This window comes from Saccopteryx bilineata, chromosome 1 (genome assembly GCF_036850765.1).
Source record: "Saccopteryx bilineata isolate mSacBil1 chromosome 1, mSacBil1_pri_phased_curated, whole genome shotgun sequence".
Classification (NCBI taxonomy): Eukaryota; Metazoa; Chordata; class Mammalia; order Chiroptera; family Emballonuridae; genus Saccopteryx; species Saccopteryx bilineata.
The window spans coordinates 48,643,871-48,666,452 of NC_089490.1; the positions used below are offsets into that span (position 1 = coordinate 48,643,871).

The 22,582-nt window shown below is 39.0% G+C and overlaps 1 protein-coding gene across 7 annotated transcripts in view; it reads right to left on the reverse strand.

The window, feature by feature from the left end:
• The window catches only part of FILIP1 (filamin A interacting protein 1), a 242,178-nt gene that overhangs the window by 76,770 nt on the left and 142,826 nt on the right, over positions 1-22,582 (reverse strand). For all 7 annotated transcript variants that reach the window (XM_066253815.1, XM_066253823.1, XM_066253842.1 and 4 more), the window contains 2 exons: positions 13,200-13,373; positions 6,993-7,171 (listed from right to left, as the gene is read on the reverse strand). In XM_066253815.1, the coding sequence (XP_066109912.1) occupies positions 6,993-7,171; positions 13,200-13,373 (353 nt within the window). The remainder of the gene's footprint in view (positions 1-6,992; positions 7,172-13,199; positions 13,374-22,582) is intronic.

Sequence of the window (22,582 nt, forward strand, 5' to 3'; positions counted from 1 at the left end):
CTAAGATCTGGAAAATGCCTTCACCATCCCTATCAACAATAAAAATGCAACCATAACTGACATTTAGATAGAAGTATAAACTAACAGCCTCTGAAGTTTTTTTTATAAGTAGCAAGCAGCAGCATTATAAGATCCCAACTCATCAAATATAACTTAACTGGATTTTGTGGCATATTAAAGCAAATTTAAAGAAAAGTTAAATGCATCTGAAAAATATTTTTCACAATAGTAAAATTAAATTGATTCATATCATAACCTTTAATTAATCAGAAAACTGTTGATCAGATAACCTGTTTTCCTAGGCATATCTGTTAAAGTTATATTACTAAGATCAAAGACTGCTAACTCAATGACCTTGAGAATAAGGGCACTATGAAGTTTGGAGGAAAGGTCACATCTACTTAAGACCCAGTATTTTTGTACAGGTGGGGTCTGGTGAAATAAACGTCAAAGCATTTTTTTAATGGGCTCACTTATATATGATCCACAGAGTGCCTGGTTAAGTATGAGTGACACGCTTCTAGTTCCACAGTGCTGATAATAGATTTATTAATACCCTGGGTCTTTTAAGAGAATCAACTTCCCTTTAACTTCAAATTCCCAACCCTAGGAAGCTGGCTTTGAGTCACTGATTGCCTGGTCACTTTAAGTAAGCTGTAACATCACTTTTTTTTACATTATTTTCACCTACCCTATCCCCCACACAAACACCCAAGCTCTGTGATAGGGGTAATACCATCAACTCAGCCTCCTTCATTTCAATTATACTTTTTAATAGGGTTAAAGATTTGTACATTGCAAGGGTAAGAGGAATTAAAAGGTGTGGTTTAATCCTAGCATTCTTTCAGAAAGTCAAATGTAAAACATATTCCTTCTGTGATTGAGTCCTTGGATTTTAATCCCTCTCCTTTATTATAAACTCTATTTCCAGAAATTTCCTGGTCAGTAGGATACTAATAGTAAGAGGTATATCTCATGACCATGTCTGTGAATTTGAATCCTAAACAGAATGGTCGTGCAGTCTAAGAAGTCACTGCCCAACTTTCCAAGTCATCCTTTCTGCCACCCTACATTAAGAAAATGAGGTGTTCATTTTAATTAGAAGATAAGAATGTGGAAGTAGAAAAGGTTATTTCTTTTGTGTTTTTAGGATTTTATTTATTGATTTTACAGGGAGCGGAGAGAGAGGCGAGTGGGGAGCAAGAATTATGAACTTAGAGTTGCCTCACTTTTAGTTGTTCATTGATTGCTTGTTCTATCTGCCTTGACCGGGCAAGCCCAACATTTCCAACCAGAGACCTCAGCATTCCAGGTTAATGCTCTATTCACTGCGCCACCACAGGCCAGGCTCTTTCTTTATTTCTTTTTTACAGTGAAAAGCTCAGTTCAAACATTGATTCTTTTGGCAATGACTGGTGGAAGGAATGTAACCTGCCTGATTTTCTAAATAGGGATAGTAATTATACATGATACAGTTGTATAAGGATGAAACAAGATGTATATGTGTCTAGCATATTGAGGAGGTCAATGAAAGCTAACTCTGCTGTTAGACAGAATCTCGCAGAGACTTAACACAGTGAGGGCTCTGTTATTTTCTGCTGATATGCTCTATCTATTGATTAATTTCTGCTTGATAAGACTTGATCATTTGCACATCAGCAGCAATCTTTTTCCACAAAATGCTTTATGGTGATCCTCCAAACTACCAGTGAGAAAAGTCAATTCCATTGCTATATTTTAGAGATAAGGCATCTAAATCCAAGAAACTTTAGGAAATTATGCCCAGGAACCAGATGTGAATCTTTTTCTAAAAAGTGAGCCAAGACTATTTTCCAAGATCCCAGGCTACTAGAGCCAGTTCTTTAAAACTTGCTTTATCTAACTGGTCCTCTCCTCACACAGGCAAATGTAATTGTGCAGCCTGTTCCAAGAGCCACCAGGCAGACGCCGACCTCTTCACAGTGACCTGAACAATACCAAAACTGGGCTCAAAAGCTTTCCCTCCATTCAAGCTTCTGCTCCTGCATTCTCTGCTTCACAAGTTCAGAGATTTCTCTTGAGATGCTGATTTGTACTTAAAAAAAAAAAAGTCTTATACTTGGAAGGCTTACTGCAATATTATATGATGATGTAATTATTTATGCAGTCCTAGCTGAGCCTATGGAATCCAAAACCTTTAAAATCTATATCTACCGTTATAGATTTAGACAGTATTCCTCCACATCATTTAATATACACTCAGTCCCCTCAAATATATTTAAATTCAAGACCATTTTTTTGATGAAACTTTGTTCTTTCTATTCTGACATTCTTGAAGCAGCTCTAATGAAGTTTAAGATTAAAATCACAAGTCTTGCAGTTCAGACAAGGAATAAATATACACTCTACAGGTGATCTTATGTGCCCAGAATTATGCCTTTAAAGATCAAATTGACTTAAAATATGGACCAGATAGAATATAGCACTTAGAAAGAGCTTTTCTTTACCCAGCCTTAATTAATGCAATGAAGAATATTTTCATCTCGATTATTAAAAACACCAGTTAAGCCAATGCAGTTCTTCATGCTATTCCCTCTTTTTAATTTGAGAAGATGACTATTTAAAAAAAAGTAAATATGCAACAAATGATGGTAAAAATGTTAAGCCTGACAAAGGAGTGACACACAGGCCTGATGAATTTTATAAGATGTTTATTTCTACATCTGTAAAACGGACGAACTGAGACCCTAGTGGCATCAGCAGAGAGCCGCAGGCGGGGGTCTGATATAGGAGTTGCTGCAGGCAGTCACTGGCATGGGGTTGGTGCACCAGGACATGCTCAGATTAGCATATCGGAGTTTGTGGCCTTGGTCACAGACTGTCTCCCTTTCTCAACCCTCAGATCCCTCATGATGGCCTTGTCCCAAGGAGATTTCCCAGAACCTTCCCAGGGGTGGTGGGGAGTTGCTTACAGAGAAGGGGAGGTTAAGCGAGTGAGATGCTTAATGAAGTTGCCCTAATGAGAGATTGGGTGAGGGGAATTTGAGTTTTAAAGGGGCTCTGGGATTTAAAGGAGCCCTGAACCCAAACCTAACAGTAAATTGGGATCACAGTCTAAAGGAAGCCCAGAACAATATTTTGCACATTTTAGGTACTTAATTTGTGGACTTCTTTATACAAGATTAATTTAACAACTCCTGAAAAATGAAAAATAATTTCTGCTTCTCTAGTTTTTACACTTGCACAGTCTAGGCCAGTGGCCGTAACAAGAGAGTAGCCCTCCCGTAACCATCACCAGCCTCGCATCAACACTACCTCAAACAGAACACAACTGAAGTAGAACATTGTGTATCCTAGTCGAACTTGGCTCCAAAAGAAGTCCCCAGGCGGCTTCTTCAACAGACGCTGTCTCAAGGCTTTTTCTATCTTGACAGTCTAGAGACACCACTGGTCTTAATATCTCTGTGTTTATAATCTCACAGTATCCACCAATCTGCCTTTTAAGATTGTGTCATAGTTTGGACATAAGAGCATGGAGGTGGGGAGCCCACACACACACAAAAGAAAACAAGCCATTTTGCACAAGGGACTCATTTGCATAAAAGTGCTAGACTGTTGACCTGTTTTGTGATCTTAATTGTGCTACATAATTTATCTGGGCCTCAATTTCTCCACCCATAGAATGAGGAATTTGCAAAGGCTGATCTCAGAAGTCCTTTGCAATGCTTAGAGCCTCAGATTCCTGGTTTCATCAAATATCTGAATCTGGATTGCTTATCAACACCTGCTACTGATCCTTATGCCTGGGTCCCTTTTTGTTACCTTTAACCATTTTTTCAGAAGTAAGAACCGCTTACAGAGCAGGATAATTATAGAGAATGGAGCCTAGATGCCACCTCCGGTGGAGTCCCCTGGCTCTGCACCCCTTCCCCCATCATCTTACCACCACCAAAGGCAAAGCTGTCTGGGATGCGGACAGCCTGCAGACTCACACACCCAGGGGGAGAGGCTGGGTGATTATAAGAAGCAAACCACTTAGGCTTATCTCAAGCCTCACTTCCTTCCTATACTCCTGCTCTCAGAGAAAACAAAGATAAATGTTTCTGAAGGAAAGTTCTTGGCGCTTTTCCTCTCCTTCTCTTCCCCCTCCTTTTGTTTTTTGTTTTTTGTTTGTTTTCTCACAAATGGCACTTTTCCGGAGAAGGGAAAGAGAATGAAAAACAAAGAAGGCAAACAAAGGATTTGGAACAGTCTATGCAAGGACCCCCACTAGTGCTGAGAAATGCCAGTTCTTTATTAGCTGCAGCTCAGCTTCTGCAGGTGTTGGGCCACGTGGCGCCCAAGCAGAGGCTGCCAGCACACCTGGGCTCTGGCTGAGTCCAGAGGGACTAGGTGCCTGGACACAGTCCGAGGTCCCTGTGGGGAGGAGCTCGCCTGCGACAGTGGCCCACGGAGGAAAGCAAGCCTTGAGGTCAGCAAACTGCTAGCCCCCATATGTAGATCTAATTAGTACCGCTTACATCAAAAAGAGGATTTAAATCAAAGCAGATTTAGCCGGGCAGTTTCCAAAGGGCTGCGAGAATCTCTAGCCTGACCTTTGAGGAAATCCTGCGGGTTTCACTGCCCCCCAGGAACGCAGGCCAGTCACAGAGGATGCCTCAGATCTCAGAGACATTCAGAGATGCCAATTTAATTACCAGAGTCCTAGCAGGTGTTTAATTTAATAAAACAAGTATGTCAGGGTGTGGCACTGACATACACACTCACTTGTAGAAAGTCAGGGGATTGATCTGGGGAAAGAACATTGACAGTAAAAAATATACAACACTAAAGTATAACCTGTTTAGTCAAAAAGTACTATATATTTCAAAACTTTATAGTGGTTTGATATTTAAGAGAGAGCCAAAGGGAAGGTCTCAGTGAATACTTATCTAAAACATGAAAATTTGGTGACATATTCCAGTTGTGTTGATCAAAAAGTATCAAAGGCATCTTAAGAAAACTTTAAAAATTTTACTTTCATTTTAAAATCCTTCTACATAGCATTCTGCTCATGAAATATGGATGTTGTAATTGTCTTAGTAAAATTGACTCCAAAAATGGGATTGGACTTGTTCATCTAAGGTTAATCAACATGAAATTAGTAAATAAACACATTGGAATAGGCTCATTGTATAACTGTGAGTACTGTTTGAACCTTAGAGCTCTCCATGTGTTATCATTTCAGTTACTCTCACAGAACACAAAAATTAGGAAAGCAAAAAAGAAAATCTAGAAACAACCACCTACACACTTCATTTAAAACCAGCAACTCTGTAAGTGAACTTTTACCACATCAGGCATTTAACTTGGATGTAAAATTGTAGAAAAGATAGCTATATCTGGTTCTAAATGAAGTAATTTGCAAAGTGATCAGATAATTAATCCATATAGGGGTTCTTTAAAATTACTTGGTTTCAGAACTTTTAAAAAGTCGGTATCAAACAAGATGCTGCTCTTTTACCTGGTTATATTCCAGCCCCGACATGTCAGGGGGTGTCTATGGTAGATATATGTAATCCATACTGTTGTCAGAACCTTGTTCGCAACACCTGTATTTTAAGTTGGGAAGTTCACAGAGATTAAGGACGTGAAGTTTATTTTCAGTGTTTCGTTACCAAAAATATCAAGTTAGTCCATCTGTTTGTTCAAACATAAAACTGATAAAACCTGACCTTAGAGAAGCAGAAGACGAGCTTAAAGAAACCATAAAGTGAGTCTAATGTACAGCCTTGTTCTCTTTTCCATTTTTGCCTCCCCAAGGAGTGTGCCAAGTCCAATAATAAGTAAACATTACCAATAATTTTTTTTACAAAATATAACACAAACCTGTTCTGTTTCATGTTTTTATTTCCTCTCTTGTTGCGATAGCTTTTTCTAGTAAGTAAACTAAGCTGGGAAAACCAAATCTCTTTTTGGTAACTAAGTAGATAATAAAGCCAGGATTGGTGAGGCTTTTCTTGAGTGGCTCTTAATTTGCAAGTCCTATACACAGAAGCAGACACGCTTGGTAACTCAAAGCATCGGGATTCAAATCATGGGTTTCAAAGATTGTGAAATTCACAGACATAACTATTCAGCTAAGGAAAAGAAAAGGAGAGAAAAAGCTAAAAAGACGCTAAAAAAAAAACTGGGTAGTATAGAGCTTGTCAATTTGGAGTCTACTTCAAATGTGGCAATCCCTGGTTGGAGAAAAACTACCTACAAGAATAGATAAGCAAGGCTCACCCCATTGAGTTTTGGTCTTGTTTTTTACCCTTTTTTTTAAAATTCATTTTAGAGAGGAGAGAGAGGGAGAGAGAGAGAGAGAGAGAGAGGAGAGAGAGACAGGGGGGGAGGAGCTGGAAGCATCAACTCCCATATGTGCCTTGACCAGGCAAGCCCAGGGTTTCGAACCGGTGACCTCAGCAATTTCCAGGTCGACGCTTTATCCACTGCACCACCACAGGTCAGGCCTTTTTTACATTGTTTTAAGAGTTTTCAACCCTTAGCAAGTTAAGCAGGTAGTTCTAGTCATTAAGTAATTTATATATAATTAAATGTTAAGATTTTCTATACTGGTAGTAAGAATATATAGGATTCATTTTAAATTGTTAAATTTAAAATTTTGCCTTCCTGAGTAAGTGGATTTCAATCTCAAAGAGAACAAGTAGATTATTTCAAATGGAAGGCAGTTAGTAGAGAGGCTTTTGAAATGTAGGTGCTTCATTGATCAAGTTCAAATACATTCTTCTTGGGTTGGTTTCCAGCTTTACATTTATAGTTTTCAACATCGTAGTGGGAAAGTGGAGTCTCACTTATATGTGCCTTCATGCGTATTCACTTTAATAGCTCCAAGTAAAGTCTGTCTCACTCTCTATGGTCAGAAACCATTTAGGGATCGGAGTTAGGCTGGTGTCACCAGCCCCTGACGGGAGGGACAGAGATGAGGGCTGCGGGCATGCCGAGGGGACTGGTGGCACGGCGCACATTACCTCTCCCGCTCCTGCTCCAGCAGGTTGGTGAAGTCGTCGCTCTTGTTCATGTAGTCGGTGTGTTTGTGCTTCTCGTTCTCCAGCTCGTACACCGTGCGCCGGTGGCACTTCTCGGCCAGCAGCAGCTGCTCCAGCATGCGCCGGTAGGTCTCCTTCTGTTTCTCCTCAAGTCTGTCCAGCTGAGTAAGCAAGCAAGGGAAAGAGCTTCATATTTTACTTTATTTGTATATATGACTCTAAATAATTTGTTTACATTGGTCTGGTAATTTATTACCTTAAGGGGAGGAAATAGAGTCTGGTATGCTCTCCCATTTTCACCATTCCATCTTTTTCTCTAGGCTACTTGGTTTTATAAACAAGTCAGTAATAAGGCTGAAGTGACGTCTGGTCTTCTGGCCCTTTTATTCTGAACACATGCATGGTTCCTAAACTTTCAGGAGAACAGACTCTTTCACTGTTTCCATGAGGTGGCACAAAACCCTCTAGTCAGAAAGAAAGAGGATAACATCCTGATCGCAGGAGAAAGAAGAGCTCACAGCACGCACGTGTCCGGAATCTCTCCCCTGGGAGGTAATTACCATCATCACAATCCGTTTCTAAGGTTGGCAGTTAAATGCATTTCTAGGAAAAGTATACAAAGGACCTACAGTCCTCTTCTTTTTAAGAGATAATAAATATAAGGAGGACTCCAGAACTTGTAGGGAGCACATATCTCAGACTAAAAGAGGTGATATATTGCCTGGCCTGTGGTGCATAGAGCAGGGGTCCCCAAACTTTTTACACAGGGGGCCAGTTCACTATCCCTCAGACCATTAGAGGGCTGGACTATAAAAAAAACTATGAAAAAATCCCTCTGCATAATGCACATATCTTATTTTAAAGTAAAAAAACAAAACGGGAACAAATATAACATTTAAAATAAAGAACAAGTAAATTTAAATCAACAAACTGACCAGTATTTCAATGGGAACTATGCTCCTCTCACTGACCACCAATGAAAGAGGTTTCCCTTCCGGAAGTGCGGTGGGGGCCGGATAAATGGCCTCAGGGGGCCGCATGTGGCCCGCGGGCCGTAGTTTGGGGACCCCTGGCATAGTGTGTCGACCTAGGACGCTGAGGTCGCCAGTTTGAAACCTTGGGTTTGCCTGGTCAGAGCATGTGATAAGCAAGCAAGGAACAACTACAGTGAAGCAACTATGAGTAGATACTTCTCGCTCCCCTACCCTTTGTAAAATCAATAAATAAAATCTTTAAAAAATTAAATTAAATTAAATTAAAAAATAAAAGAGGTCTTATCAAATATTATTCCAGGGCTTTGTGCCTGTTTGTCTGGCCAGGCTATAAGATCTTTAAGGGCCCATGCCTTAATCATCTCTTTAGTCCCTAGTGCCTAGCACAGTGCCTGAAACAAAATAAGTGTTTAGGAAATATTTGTTAAGTTGGATCAAAACAATATTGATAGGTCTGTATCCTACTCTCCTTTTCAAACTGGAGTACATGGGTTTGCAACCTCAGCACTACTGACATTTAAGGCCAAATAATTATTTTTTGGTGCTGTCCTGTTCATTGGACAATGGTTAGCAGCTTCCCTGGCCTCTGCATCTAAAGATGTCAGTAGTATCACCCCTAGTTGTGACAAAACTATTCCCAGACATTGTCAAATCTGCCCTGGTGGGAAAAATTGCTGACCCTCCCCCAGAGGCAAACCACTGCTCTAAATATGTTGAAGCAGACATATTTAAAATTCATGCTCCCATCCAAGTACTAACGAGGTACGACCCTGCTTAGCTTCCAAGATCAGACGAAATCAAGCACATTCAGGGTGGTATGGCTATAGACTAAAATTCATTCTCAATCCCACAATCAACTCCTTAAACCCAAGGGGGTAGCCCCGCGGGGCATCAGCTCAGAGCTATTGCTGCTGGGTTTGCCATACATATGTGCCTTTCAGCCATAAGAAGTATCCCAGGTTCCCTCTACAATTGCATATGTTTATTGTGAATGGATCATCATAATGCCAAAGGCCCAACTTTGCTAAGAGTGTGGTAGAGAAGTTCAAGGACTTTAGAAGAGGAGAAATTTCAGTATGTTTTAGATAAAATGATCATAGCTCAGGAAATGATTTTAGCTGTTATCAGCAGAAGGCTAATTGGAGAAGGATTAAGGAATTTGGGGAGAATTAAATCTATTTAAGAGGAAACAGGAGATCTTAAAGACCAAACCGGATTTACACAAAAGGGAAATGGATCAAAGTGCTCTTAAAGATAGGGCTATAAAAATGGAGATGATTTCGTCATTGTTGAATCAGAATGAGTAATCAGAGGAGGTACAGATAGCAATGTAACCCCTCATCCCCACAAAAAGGGTGTCAGGATCCAGGAAATGCACTTAAAACTGCAGATAGTCCTTCATGAGATCAATTGGGGGCTCTTGTCTTGAGGACCACAGAAGCTATTCAAACTGGTCACATAAAACATAGACAGATTTAAGAATTAAAATCTGAGAAGATCAAGGTAGCATATCTGAAGTATTATGTGGTGAGTTTCTGGGTGTCACTATTTAGATGGGTCCTGGGTGAACAGCTCAGGAAACTCAGAGATGTAGAGTCTGAAGGCAAAGTAAGACAAATAAAAGGGGATTCCAGGAGGACAGCAGCAGATACAGAAGACCAAGCATAGATAGGGCTTGATGGGAAAGACTCTTTAGTAAAGATTATCCAACTCAAGGACATAAAAGTAGATACAATTTATGCTGAACAAAGGATCCTCTTGGCAGAGTCCTAACTCCTTGATGTTGCTTCTCTCACTGAGGGAGACCACACAATGTAGAATATGGGAGGCAGTATCAGGAAACCAAATCTCTGGATCTGAAAGCATAGGGATAGTAGGAGCTAACAAACAAATAAAAAAACCTTTAAGATCCATAAAACAGCGATTGAGAAAGAAGGGGACCACTTGAAGAAACTGGTCAAAAAACAAAACAAAAAAACTTAGCTGAGCCTTCTTATTGTGGAAAGGTTGTGACAAAAGAAAATATTTTTGTTGCCTTGAGTAAGACAAGTTACTCAAGGATTAGAAAGTTCAAACATGAGGAAAAGCTAAATTCTGAGAATAGTAACACCTGGATAAAGCATGGTCCCCACTAGGTCCCAAAAAGAGTCACCTGGGGAAGGGGGTAATTTCCCAGCTGAAATAAGGAGGCAATAAGGAAAACCATTGGTAACAGATGGGTCTCCTAGGCCTGGGCATAAGGAATGAAAAAGAAAACAATTAAACAGGTGGTAAATATGTAGATGGAAAAGCAGAACACCTAAAATAAGATCTAGGTCCAGAAGATATCACCACTGCAAATCCCTAAACTTCACAAAAAGATATATTTCAAATGCCACTCGCTGAGGGCAAGGATAGTACATGCAAACAGATTCCTCCACCCAACATAGGGTTTGTCATATCCCATAATTATTAACCTTTTGATGGTGACAGTCTCTGTCTGATGTGGACAACTGCCCCAGACTGACTGGAACTTTATTGTAGCTGAAGATTTTCTCTACCTGCCCTCTTTCCCTTAGGCACGCCCTAATGCCTCCGGTTTGGTCTTGGTAAGAGTAACATGGGTTTATGTGGCACTGAGGTATAGGGCCAAGGAATATTATTTTGTTTGAGAGAAAATGACCTTGGAGCTGGGGATTTTCTTGAATTGTTAAAATTTATGTATGTGAGGTTGATACTAAGAAAATTGAATGTGTCTTAATAATTCTTTGAACTCTAATTTCTTTGGGATTTTGCTTAAGAATTATGAATTTTGGTATCTCTAAAGCTCAGGAAGATTTAATATTTGCTTCTTAATTTCTCTCCAGATATTTGGCAAGGGGTAGGGTGGGTCCTTCATATTAATTTCACAGTTTAACTTCTAGTGAGTTCAATTGAGTAGCCTAGCTGATCATAATTTGGTATGGATATTTGAAAGGGCAGCAATTTTTTTGGCTTGAGGTATAGCATGGCTTCTAGGAACAACAGCTAGACTATCACCCTGGCTGGTTGGCTCAATGGTAGAGTGTCAACCTGGCATATGGATGTCCTGAGTTCAATTTTCAGTCAGGGCACACAGAAGAAGAGACCGTTTGCTTCTGCACCCCTCCCCCTCTCACAACTCTCTCTCTCCCTTCCCCTTGGCAGCCATGGCTCGATTGGTTTGAGCTCATCAGCCTGGAGCACTGAGGATGGCTCCATTGAGCCTCCTCCTCAGGTGCTAAAAATAGCTTGGTTGCAAGCATGGCCCCAGACGGGCAGAGCATTGGCCCTAGACAGGGGTTGCCAGGTGGATCCTGGTCAGGGTTCATGTGGGAGTCTGTCTATCTATCTCCCCTCCTCTCACTTGGAAAAGAATAAAAAGAAAGGAAAAAGAGCTACACTATCTGCTCATAGTCACAGGAGGATAATGGAAGAGTGATGTATTCAGATTTTTGTGTCTTGAAGTTGGAAATAGGACTCCTACTCCTGGGTAACATGAATTTGATTGTCACGAAGCCTGAAGGCTTCAGAGACCAAAAATGGTCTGATGGTAGAAGATAAATATTTTCTCCTTCTAGCATCCTATTTCTCTCGTAAAGCAGGACTTCACTATTTTGGCAGTATTGGGGAAGGTAAGGAACCAAGAATCATGCCCAGCTAAGCCAGTTCCAAAAAGACAACCCACAGAGTAGGTGTTTTCTGTCCTGCTCTTCTGTCCATGAGGCAGAAACATTTGGTTTAGGTCTGTTTTCTGAAGGTAGGTCAGCAACTTCTTTCTTTGTGTACTGTCCATAAAACTTAGTGCACTGGAGGCAGTGATTCTGGGTAAGTGTGTGTGCTCTGCAGACCTACCTCTCTTTTGAGGGGAGAAAAGAATTAAGCTCAAATAATACCATTTATCCAAGCTGAGTTCTTCAATCCAGGTGATTATAATAATAACATAAAACTGATATTTTGACTTCTAATGTCTTTTACTCCTGGACTGTATCTTATTCAAACATCTCTTTGCATTTTAGGAAAAGATGAGAACAGATCTTCACTTAGTCCTTGTTGCAGAAAACAGAAAATTATAGGACCTTCTATCTGTTGTGAATACTGTAAAAATAAAAAGACCTTTCTTGCAATCTGTCAAACTGGCTGTGCAAAGACTTGACTAAGTTAAATTATAATAAATTGCTTCAGACTTTAAATTTCCGTGTTCTTTTTCATTTATGATACTAAATTCACATCTATGAACTTTTTTTATTTGAATTCTGGTGTCATTATGGCTACAATCATCAACTATTTCCCTAATTCAGCTTCTAGTACAATGCGAGAGCATTTTTAACATGTAGCATAATGGGTAATTAATAACAATAGTCAAGAGTTCTTAATTCAATCTCATGTAAAATTCTTATATATAACCTTATTAGATTTAATTTCACCTTAAAGAATTGCCTTAAGCATTTCACTGGGATTTTGCCACCACCAATGTATTTTAGCTAAACTCAGATGAGATCATTTTAATTATCACAGAGTTGATAAAGATACCAAAGCACAGTGGCTTTATAACTATAAATATCGGCCTGACCTGTGGTGGCGCAGTGGATAAAGCGTTGACCTGGAAATGCTGAGGTTGCCGGTTCGAAACCCTGGCTTTGCCTGGTCAAGGCACATATGGGAGTTGATGCTTCCAGCTCCTCCCCCCTTCTCTCTCTCTCTGTCTCTCCCTCTCCTCTCTAAAATGAATAAATTAAAAAAAAAAAGCACAGAAATATAACCATAAATATCAATAATAAACTCAATTTAATTTTAGGTTACCGATTTGATAATAACCTTTGATGACTCAATGCTAAAACTGATAAACACTTCAATTTTTTTTCTTTTTTTAGTGCTGCAAATTTTACACACACAATCTCTAAGAACAATGAAAGAATAACACTGCAAGAGCACGTAACTATCAGGATCACATGAGACATACATTTCAGGCTCTAAGTATATTCAGGGAAATGCTTCTAAAATTCTTGTCATTAACATGGATCTGCAATAATTCATGAACTATTTCATTAGTTTAATTCTATATTAGTATACCAAAAAAAAAAAAATGTTGCCTTTGAAAGAACATGTTAAAGCATGTAAAATGAAAGCCTGTGGAGATATAGTTCAGATACCACTCTCAGGTTCCCTTCCGAGGGGATTGCTGGTATCATAGTCTCACCTCTGAAATTGGTTTCTCATAGACATCTTCTCCTATGGATTTCTCCTGGGCGAGGATGGCGTCTCGGTGTAGGACTCGCAGCACTTTCTCCGGCTCCGCGGACCCATAATGAGCCTCCAGAACCTCAGGCTTGGTTTTCTCCGTCTTCAGCATGTGGATCACATCTTCCCTGGCCTGTAGCAGAAAGTGCAGCAAGGTCAGAGGGTTGGCAGCATAAATTGCATGCTGGACTCACAAAATCAGCATGCAGCTTATTGCATGCATCCCCCACCTCTTCAGGGCGATTGGCAAATTCACTGGGTTTTCTGTTCTTATTTTTTACCAAAAGCAGATTGGCAAGCAGAATTTCTGCTTCAGGTTGCTAGGAAGCAGGCAGGCAGCAAAGGATCTGTGCTAATATTAACCACATAAAAACTGCTTTTTCTAAGTAGCACTGATTTTAAGATGGGATGGGACTGCTCCTGGGATACTTACCACCTTCAGTGCAGAGAAGACCGATAACAATTTAAACTTTTCTAGTATTTCATTATGCTCAGTGTAGTATACAAATCTTGTTTAAAATGAAACCCTGCTCTCCCCATTCTAGTTGTAACTCTAATTGTAATTAACAAAAACAGCCTGTATTTGTGATTTTCTGTTTCCCATCAAGTGATTTATTTTGCACAGAAACACATGTTTGGAAATTCCCGTGTTGCTGGAGTGGGCTTTTCAAACTAATAGATTCACACTGAAGGTGAAATTTGAACCCTTTAACATACAGATTGCCAATCAGATGAATCAGGTTGGTGGGGTCAGAGTTGTTTTTTTGGTTTCTTAGCAAAACTTTAGTATCTTGTTGAAGCTCTTGAAAAAACCACATAATTATAAGTTTATATCATATTGACTATGGTCCCTATCACATAACAAAAATACATCTGGATGTACTTTCTACAGGTTAGTAGTGATTATCTTTCTAGTTATAATGGAGCTAACATTTGTTAAATGTATTTCCATCTGGTCCTATACATGTTTTTCCAGTAATTGTGATGGGTATGGGGTATCCTGACTTCATTTTAACTTATACTAAAGAATAAACTGATTGGCAACAGAGTTCAGTCTGTGACACTGGAATAATTGAAATGATAAACCTGGCTTATTATCATGATATTCTAAACATGGCAGCTAACTACATAGTTAGCCCTGAGATGGCACCATTATAAAGTGGTCTTTCTTGAGGTTTCTCACTTTTACTGCTAATTCATAATCTCCAAAATAATCTAATTCCAGGTGGCTAAAGACTAATTTATTACAAAAATGTCAATGGATTAGAATTTGCAGATTTTTTTCCCATGCTGTGTTGGCCACATCTAATGTGCTCTTTTCAAGACAAAAAATGGAAAATATTAATTTTAAAGAACCTAGTGGTTTGGAACTAGTGAAAAAGTTAAAGTCAGAAATAGTTCAATAGCAAGGCAATGAGCCTCCTTGTAGTGCAAAAGGACACAAACACAGATGTAGTGTCAGACTGGACTGCACAGTATCTCTGGATAAGTTAGAAAAGGTGCCGGGTGATATAGCCCAGAGTTAGAGTGCAGCTTGCCTCCTGAGCAAAGAGTGAGCTGTATTTCAGCACCTATTTATCCTCTCTCCCAGCCACCCTTGTGGAACGTATAACTCCATGTCTGTATATGGTATCCCTGCACTAAAAGAGCCTAAGTATGTTAATTATTATTAGTCTTCAGGCAGGAAGTACGCCCTATGTTTATCACACAGGTGGATATATATGGCATCTTCTAAAATAATGGTTCTCAAACCTGACTGCACTAGAATCACCTGGGGAACTTTTAAAAATTCCAATGTCCAGCCTGACCAGGCGGTGGTGCAGTGAACAGAGCATCGGACTGGGACATGGAGAACTCAGGTTTGAAACCCTAAGGTTGCTGGCTTGAGCGCAGGCTCATCTGGTTTGAGCAAAGCTCACCAGTTTGAGCCCAAGGTTACTAGCTTGAGCAAGGGATCACTCGGTCTGCTATAGCCCCTCTACCAGGGCACATATAAGAAAGCAATCAATGAACAACTAAGGTGTCGCAATGAAGAATTGGTGCTTCTCATCTCTCTCCCTTCCTGTCTGTCTGTTCCTATCTGTTCCTTCCTCTGTCTCTGTCACACACACAAAGATTAAATAAATAAAAAAAATAAAATTCCAATGTCCAGGCCTTCCCAGACCACTTACATTCAAATCTTTAGGAGAAGGAACTAGGCATTAGTACTTTTTAAAGCCATTCAGATGATTCTAGAGTTGAAAATACTGTTCCACACAGTTAGTTAAGAGACCTACCAACCATATTGAATATAAATCCTTGGTATTATCTAATCTAAACTTCCCCATTTCAGTGTATTTTCTATCTTCAAGGGCATTTCCTTTTACTGTTTGTAGAAAGGTGTTATCACCTTGCTCCTCATACCTGAGATCAACCTTTTGCTTTGGCCAAAGTTGAAGGAAACCATTTGTCTTAAAAAGAAAAAGAAAGAAAGAAAGAAAGAAAGAAAGAAAGAAAGAAAGAAAGAAAGAGAGAAAGAAAGAAAGAAAGAAAGAAAGAAAGAAAGAAAGAAAGAAAGAAAGAAAGAAAGAAAGAAAGAAAGAAAGAAAGATGGCCCTGGCCAGCTGGTTCAGTGATAGAGTGTTGGCCCAGCCTGTGGATGTTCCAGGTTCAGTTCCCTGTAAGGGCACACAAGAGAAGTGACCATCTGCTTATCCTCCCTCCCCCTTCTCTTTCTCTCTCTCTCTCTTCTCCTCCTGCAACCATGGCTCAATTGGTTCAAGCACATCAGCCCCAGGCACTGAGGATGGCTCTGTTGAGCCTCTGCCTCAGATGCTAAAAATAGCTCAGTTGCGAGCAGGAGTCTGTCTTTCTTTCTACCCTCCTTTCACTTAAATGAAAGAAAGAAAGAAAGAAAGAAAGAAAGAAAGAAAGAAAGAAAGAAAGAAAGAAAGAAAGAAAGAAAGAAAGAAAGAAAGAAAGATAAGGTATCAAAATTGGAAACAAAGAGGTAAAGCTGTCATTATTTGCAAATGGCATGATATTATACATAGAGGACCCTAAAGATTCCACCAAAAAACTACTAGAACTGATAAATAAATTCTTGTAGCAATATTTTTTCTGATACATCTCCTTAGGCAAGGGAAACAAAAGAAAAAAACAAACATATGGGACAACATCAAACTAAAAAGTTTTTGCACAGCAAAGGAAACCATCAACAAAATAAAAAAACAACCCACTGAATGGGAGAACATATTTGCTGATACATCTGATAAGGGCTTAATATCCAAAATTTATACAACTCAACACCAAAAAGACAAACAATTTAGTTTAAAAATGGGCAAGAGATCTGAATAGACACTTTTCTAAAGAGGACATACAGATAGCCAATAGACATATGAAATGATGCTCAATGTCACTAATTATTAGAGATATGCAAATTAAAGCCACAAAAAATATCATCTCATACCTGTCAGAAAGACTATCATCGATAAATCAACAAACAGCAGTGTTGGAAAGGGTGTGGAGGAAAAGGAACCCTCACGCACTGTTGTTGGGAATGAAGATTGGTACAACCACTGTGGAAAGCCGGATGGAGATTTCTCCAAAAATTAAAAATGAAACCGCCTTTTAACCCAGTGATCCCACTTCTAAGAATATACACTAAGAAACCCAAAACACCAATTTGTAAGAATATATGTATTCCTATATTTTCTGCAGTGTTATTTACAATAGCAAAGATAGGGAAACAGCCCAAATGAACCATTGTGAGTAGATAAAAATGCTGTGGTACATTTACACAATGGAATACTACTCAGCCATAAAAAAAGGGAAATTTTACCTTTTGCAATAGGATGGATAGACCTGGAGAGCATTATACTAAGTAAAATAAGCCAGTCAGAGAAAAACAAATACCATATGATTTCACTTATATGTGGACTCTAATGAACAAAATGAACTAACTAGCAAAACAGAGACAGACTCATAGATAGAGAGCAGGCTGACAGCTGTCATGGAGGGGTGGGGATGCTGGGTGAAGGGGTAGGGGGATTAAACAAAAAAAATGGCAAAAAAGAAAAATAATCTCATAAACACGGACAACAATGTGATGATTGCCAGGGGGAGGGGAAACGGAAGAGCATATGATGGGATAAATAGTGATGGACGAAGACTTGACATGGGTGGGTTAACATATAATACAGTGTACAGATGATGTGTTGTAGAATTGGGCACTTGAAACCTGTATTATTATGTTATCCCCTGTGACCTAATAAACTCAATTTAAAAAAAAAGTTAGAAATAAAAGAAAAGAAAGAAACACAGGGCTGTGAATTTATGAAATGACAGAAAAAAAATTGGAATCACATTTGGAAGTGAAAAAAATGTGACAATCGAATATTGGTGACCTAGAAGTCTCAATAACAAACTATTGTCTCTTTTCCATATTTAAATCTGATAAAGTAGGTTGGGGGGCTGGCTGAAAAAGGTTAAGGGATTAAGAAGTACAAATCCACAGTTACAAAACAGTCATGAGGATGTGAAGTACAGCATAGGGAATACAGGAAAAAATATTATAATAACTATGTATAGTGTCCTATGGGTACTGGACCGACTGAGGGATCACCTCATAAGTTACATAAATGTCTAACTGCTATGCTGCACAGCTGAAACTGATAGAACATTGAATGTCAACTACCATTTTAAATATTTAAAAAATGTTTAAATCAGGTGAAGTAAAGCCTGTTTCCTAACACTCACATTTTTACATATGAAATACACAGACTTGTAGGACAGCTAGAGCATGTATTGTCTTTTACGTAAAAAGTTGAGATGCTGATTCATCATGAAATGTAAATATTTCAAATTGTCTGCTCCCCTGCTCTTTGAAATAGATTATAGTAGATGTTTAAGAAAGGAACAGAATAAAAACAGAATTCAAACTCTTTAGAAAATAAAATTATTACTGAAGTTCAGAAAATAGGCTCGATCATGTACTTGGGTAATTTAGGAAAAAATTGAAAGACCTGCCTGACCAGGCAGTGGTGCAGTGGATAGAGCATCAGACTGGGATGCGGAAGGACTCAGGTTCGAGACCCCGAGGTCTCCGGCTTGAGCGCGGGCTCATCTGGTTTGAGCAAAAAGCTCACTGGCTTGGACCCAAGGTCGCTGACTCAAGCAGGGGGTTACTCGGTCTGTTGAAGGCCCGCGGTCAAGGCACATATGAGAGGGCAATCAATGATAACTAAGGTGTCGCAACAAAAAACTGATGATTGATGCTTCTCATCTCTCTCTCTGTTCCTGTCTGTCCCTATCTGTCCCTCTCTCTGATTCTCTGACTCTCTGTCCCTGTAAAACAAAACAAAACAAAACAAAAAAAAAACCAAAAAAACAAAAAACAAAAAAAAAAAAAAGAAAGACCTAAAGAAAGTGCTTAGAAGCTAGGCACTACATACAATATTTTATCAAGACTAGCGATGTTTTCATTCTCTTTCTCTCTTGCTTATATGTATTTTCTGAATTACAGTGATCATCTAACTAATTTTATGAACTGAAAAAAACAGAGTATAGAATAATCATTTGGGCAATTTCGGTTTTACGTCCTTCTTTATGCTAAACCCCAGGGACACTACCATAGGCTTGTCTATAACCAGAATGTAGGCAGCTTTCTCAGCATTTGGTACCTAAAAAAGAGAGACTTTCTACTACGTTTTTTATTCTAATTAGTTACATTCTGACTAGACAGCTGAAGAAATCACAACAGAACTGTTTCCATATGGCATTTCCACAAAAGACATCTCTGAAAAAATTGTTTGTTTCTAATTGTAGATTGAGGTAATCAGAGTGGCTCTCAAATGTAAATCAAATAATCTTGAGTGCATCAATTATACTGCTGGTTAACACAAACTCACATGATCTGAGCATAGAGGAAATTAAATAAAGCTTTCAGGCAAATAAAAATTTAAATTAACATGGAAATAAAATTCACAGCATGGAATAATAGAGTGAGCCCAGCTTTGAGAAAACAGAATTTGTTTCCAGTCCCAGCTGTGCAGCATGATTTGTACAAGTTGCTAACATTGTTTTGACCTATTTATTGTCTATGAAATAGGAATAGAATTTTCTTATACAACTGTTATTAGGATGGAGTCATCAGATGTCAATATTTAGAATACCCAGTACAAAACTTGGCACACAGTAGGGTCAAGTCAATAGTAACAACTTAGTTTTTATTAGGTCCCCATTATTAGATTCATGGGAAGAGCAGAAATTTTATAAGACATTTTCCCTAACTAAATATAATCTTTAAGACTGATATAGTTTAACAGTCTAGACATTTCACAATTTGATCATACAATTTTTTCGAAAAAGAATTTTTAAATCAGAACAGCCTTTTCCCAGAAGTTATTTAATCTCCTTGACTCAGTTTTCTTACCTATAAATATAGGGACTCCAACCCCTCTGTTTCACAGGGATGATACAAAGCTTTAATAAGATCATGTAAATAATGAGCTCTTAAAACTGTATATAGGTAGCTAATTCAGTTTAAAAGTTTAAGCTATTCAGTTTACAAATATGTAAATAGGGTTGGTATTTATCTTCTTAACCAAATCTTTCTACTCTATTTGAAGAACACAGCTTCTTTTTTTCCAACTGGTGTGAAACACCAATTCTTCTTTTCCTAAAATGTGCTTATGTTTGAATTGAATTGTGATATGCTACACATACTACACATTTCATTCTTAGTTTAGTAACTGTAGATACTAATTCCCAAAGAAAAAGATGCTATGGTGATGTAACATTGTGCATTTTATATATTTAGAACCACACTATTCATCATGAACTTTCTGAAAGCTTTTTAACTGCTATAATAATGAAAGGAAAACAAGTGTTGCCTATAAATTACTTCTAATTAAAATAGTTCAATATAGTGATCCAATCATTAATATTGTAGTACCTGTTTAATCAATGGGTTAATAAAGATGACTATGTGATCATAATATATTTTTACACTATTACAAACATATGATTCACTCTATGTAACTAAGATCCTACATTTTGGGGATAAAACCATTTTACATTTCTACTTTGAAAACCTTGTTAATTTTGTATTAAAAAATGTAAAAAAACCTTTCTGTCCTTGAACATTACTATTTTTCACAAAGAAGTATTATCAGAAGTAAATGGTTAAAGTCCTAGGATCATGGGGAGCTGCTAAGTAGACCACTAGATTTAAATATATGTAAAGAGACCCAAGGGGAAAAATATTTTAAAAGGACTCTAGAAAAGGGAGAGAAAGTCAAAGAAGAGACAATAAAAATACTCAATTTATAGAGTCCTGGGGATGGAGGGGAATAAACATGAGATAACAGTAAGGGTATAGAAACAGACACAGAAGTGTCACATCCTTCTCTCCTATGCTACATGGTTGCTCTTTCTGCCAAGGAAGGTATATAGTGGCCAAGAGCAAAGATATTCCTGCAGAACTGAAACTGGACCAGGTGGAGCAAGGGCTTGTCTCAACTGGCTGATGAGGAGCTGGCTCAAACCATGTGGGAACTGCAAAGAGCTACTCTGCAAAGCTCAGGGCCAAGAGATGAGTGTGTGCTTCCTCTTATAAAGTTAAGGAAGGTTATCTGGAGTTTGCTTGGAGTTCAGGGATGAAGGGATGGAATAAAACACAGAAGAGGTAGAGACCACACAGGTGGCATAGTTCCAAAAGGAGAACTAAATCCAATCATTCATTCAATAGATATTTGTGTATGTTAGGCAAATGAGTTTTTAAAATTTGTATTTTTTTAGTTTGCTCACATTTAGTGCTAAAAAAATGGCACTGGGCAGCACCAGTTTTATGACCTGTGAAATTGCAAATTACCTTCCTGCTTGGGAAGGGCCATTGTCTTGCTAATGTTTGCTGGAGGAGAGTTTGTTGCTCCAGAAAGTATTGAGAAAAGAAGGGGAAAAGCCATGTTTTTGCAGAGTTTGTGCAGAGAGAAGATATGCAGATGAGGAACCAGAGGTGAGAGGCTTTTATAAGCTCTGCTGAGACTGATGAGGCCTTTGATTCTAAGAGAAACCAGAGAAGATTCTCCCGGTGGAACCGGAGAATGTATCTGTGGCTTTGGGAGCCCTGTGTGTTTGCTCATTGGCTGGTGCATTCTTTAATAAAAGAATGGCTCACCATTTTTTGGCTCCACTGTTTGTTTGTTTTTTGTTGTTGTTTTTTTTTTGTTTTGTTTTGTTTTATTGATTTTTAGAGAGAGAAGAGGAGGAGGAGAGAGAAACAGACAGGAACATTGATCTGTTTCTATATGAGCTCTGACAGGGGATTGAACCATCAACTTCTGTGCTTTGGGTCAATACTCTAACCAACTGAGCTATCCAGCAAGGGCTCCACTGTTTCTTTACCATCTGCCTGAATCTAATGGGAGCCTGCACGTGCATGGCCACAATGGCCACAACTACTGGCCATACAGTGCACACTTACTTTGTGCAATGTATTGTATTCAGAATATAACTTTATCCTCAGAGATTAAAGCAGGGGTTCCCAAACTTTTTACACAGGGGGCCAGTTCACTGTCCCTCAGACCATTGGAGGGCCGCCACATACAGTGCTCCTATCACTAACCACCAATGAAAGAGGTGCCCCTTCCGGAAGTGCAGCGGAGGGCCGGATAAATGGCCTCAGGGGGCCGCATGAGGCCCGCAGGGGCCATAGTTTGGGGACCTCTGGATTAAAGTCTACAGGGATATAGACAAGCAATTGAAAGACATTTACAATATAACTTGATGAAAGAGATACAGGGAGCTAAGAGCTTCATTAGAGTAACACTTGACTTGAAAATGAGTTAACAGAGGAGGCTTCCTGGAGGAAGTGACCCAAAATTTCACAAGCACTTGAGCTAAAGAAATATTGAAGTAGATAGAGTAAGAGTGTTTTGGCCAAGAGAAGACTAGGCAAAGGCCAAACAGATTTTTTTTTATTATTTAGAAAGTTAAACTTAACAGGGTAACACTGATCGATTAGAGTACATAGGTTTCAGCTCTGGTTGGTTGGCTCAGTGGTAGATCACTGGCCCAGCATGTGGATGTCCCAGGTTCATTCCCAGTTAGGGCACAAAGAAGTGACCATCATCTTCTTCACCTCTTACCCTCGCCCTTCTCTCTCTCTTTTTATTTCTCTCCTGCAGCCATGGCCCCAGATGGGGGTTGCCAGGTGGATCCCAGTTGGGGCACATACAACTGTGTCTCTCTATCTGTCCTCTTCTCACTTGTAAAAGAACTAAAGAGAGAGAGAGAGAGTGAGTACATAGGTTTCAGGTAAATGATTCTATAGCATTTGAACTGTTGCTTATGTTGTATACC